The sequence below is a fragment of the Phaethon lepturus genome, unplaced genomic scaffold (genome assembly GCF_000687285.1).
Source record: "Phaethon lepturus isolate BGI_N335 unplaced genomic scaffold, ASM68728v1 scaffold31847, whole genome shotgun sequence".
Classification (NCBI taxonomy): Eukaryota; Metazoa; Chordata; class Aves; order Phaethontiformes; family Phaethontidae; genus Phaethon; species Phaethon lepturus.
Genome location: NW_010550304.1, coordinates 4,211 through 5,099, shown reverse-complemented (window position 1 = coordinate 5,099; position 889 = coordinate 4,211). Strand labels below are relative to the sequence as shown.

The 889-nt window shown below is 60.1% G+C and overlaps 1 protein-coding gene across 1 annotated transcript in view; it reads left to right on the top strand.

The window, feature by feature from the left end:
- LOC104623438 (probable G-protein coupled receptor) overlaps window positions 1-272 on the top strand; it is a gene marked incomplete at its 5' end in the record, with an annotated part of 1,355 nt that extends 1,083 nt beyond the window's left edge. Inside the window, one exon of the mRNA XM_010290524.1 lies at window positions 15-272. Within this exon, the coding sequence (XP_010288826.1) occupies window positions 15-272 (258 nt within the window). The remainder of the gene's footprint in view (window positions 1-14) is intronic.
- Between the last annotated feature and the right edge of the window lie 617 nt (window positions 273-889).

The window sequence follows — 889 nt, the reverse complement described above, 5'->3', positions numbered from 1 at the left end:
GCACTCCTTTCTTTTGCGGGCTGCTGACCCGCCAGATCCGAGAGGAGCTGGCCCGGCTCCGGCGCAGCTGTCTCAACCGGCCGCTGGGCCAGGAGCTCTGTCTTTCTGTTTCAGAGGCCTCTGTCCAGGAAAACTTCTTGCAATTCCTCCAGAGAGCGACTTGCACACTGGAGACCCATGCCAGCTGCATCAGCCCCAGCCCCAGGAACAGGCTGGACGAGACCAAGATGGGCTTCCCCATCCCAGGTCAAGTTCCTGAAGAGAGCAGCTGAAGAGCAGGGAGCCCTGTCCCCTGCTGGGCCGATGGGTGAGCAGTGGTCCTGCCAGGGACCTGTCAGACCTGCTTGGACCCAGCTTCTTGGATTTGGAGGGGTCCTTGTTCAGGTTTTGCCTCTTTGAGCTTATGGTGGAAGATAGTTTCTCCACTCGGAGAAGACAGCAGAACTGGGGAAGCTTCACCTCCCTTCTGCAGGCTAGGATTGTCTCTGGCTCCACCAGCACAGCCCAGTTGCATGGATGGGTTCTCCCTGGCATATGGGAAGACAAGGGGCTCCTACGTGGGGGCAGAGGAGGGGGCACCTCCATCTCTGTCACCCTGCTAGGACCGCTCATGGCCAGCGGGGAAGAGCAGAGGTCCCTTGCACCCTACCCAGGAGCAATGGCCCAGCTAACACCACTAATACCAGTAACACCAGGGCCTCAGGCACTCCGCTGAGCCTGGATGGCTGATGTGGAGCCCTCCATCCTTGGCTATTTAACACAAAACTAATGTCTAGGTGGAGGAGCTCCTGTCACCCGCGGTACTTATCAGGGGGACGGCACCCGCGGGGGCTGGCTCTGGCCGTGTCCGTTTTCCCTGCTGGCGTGGCAGAATGCGATGCCCACGGCC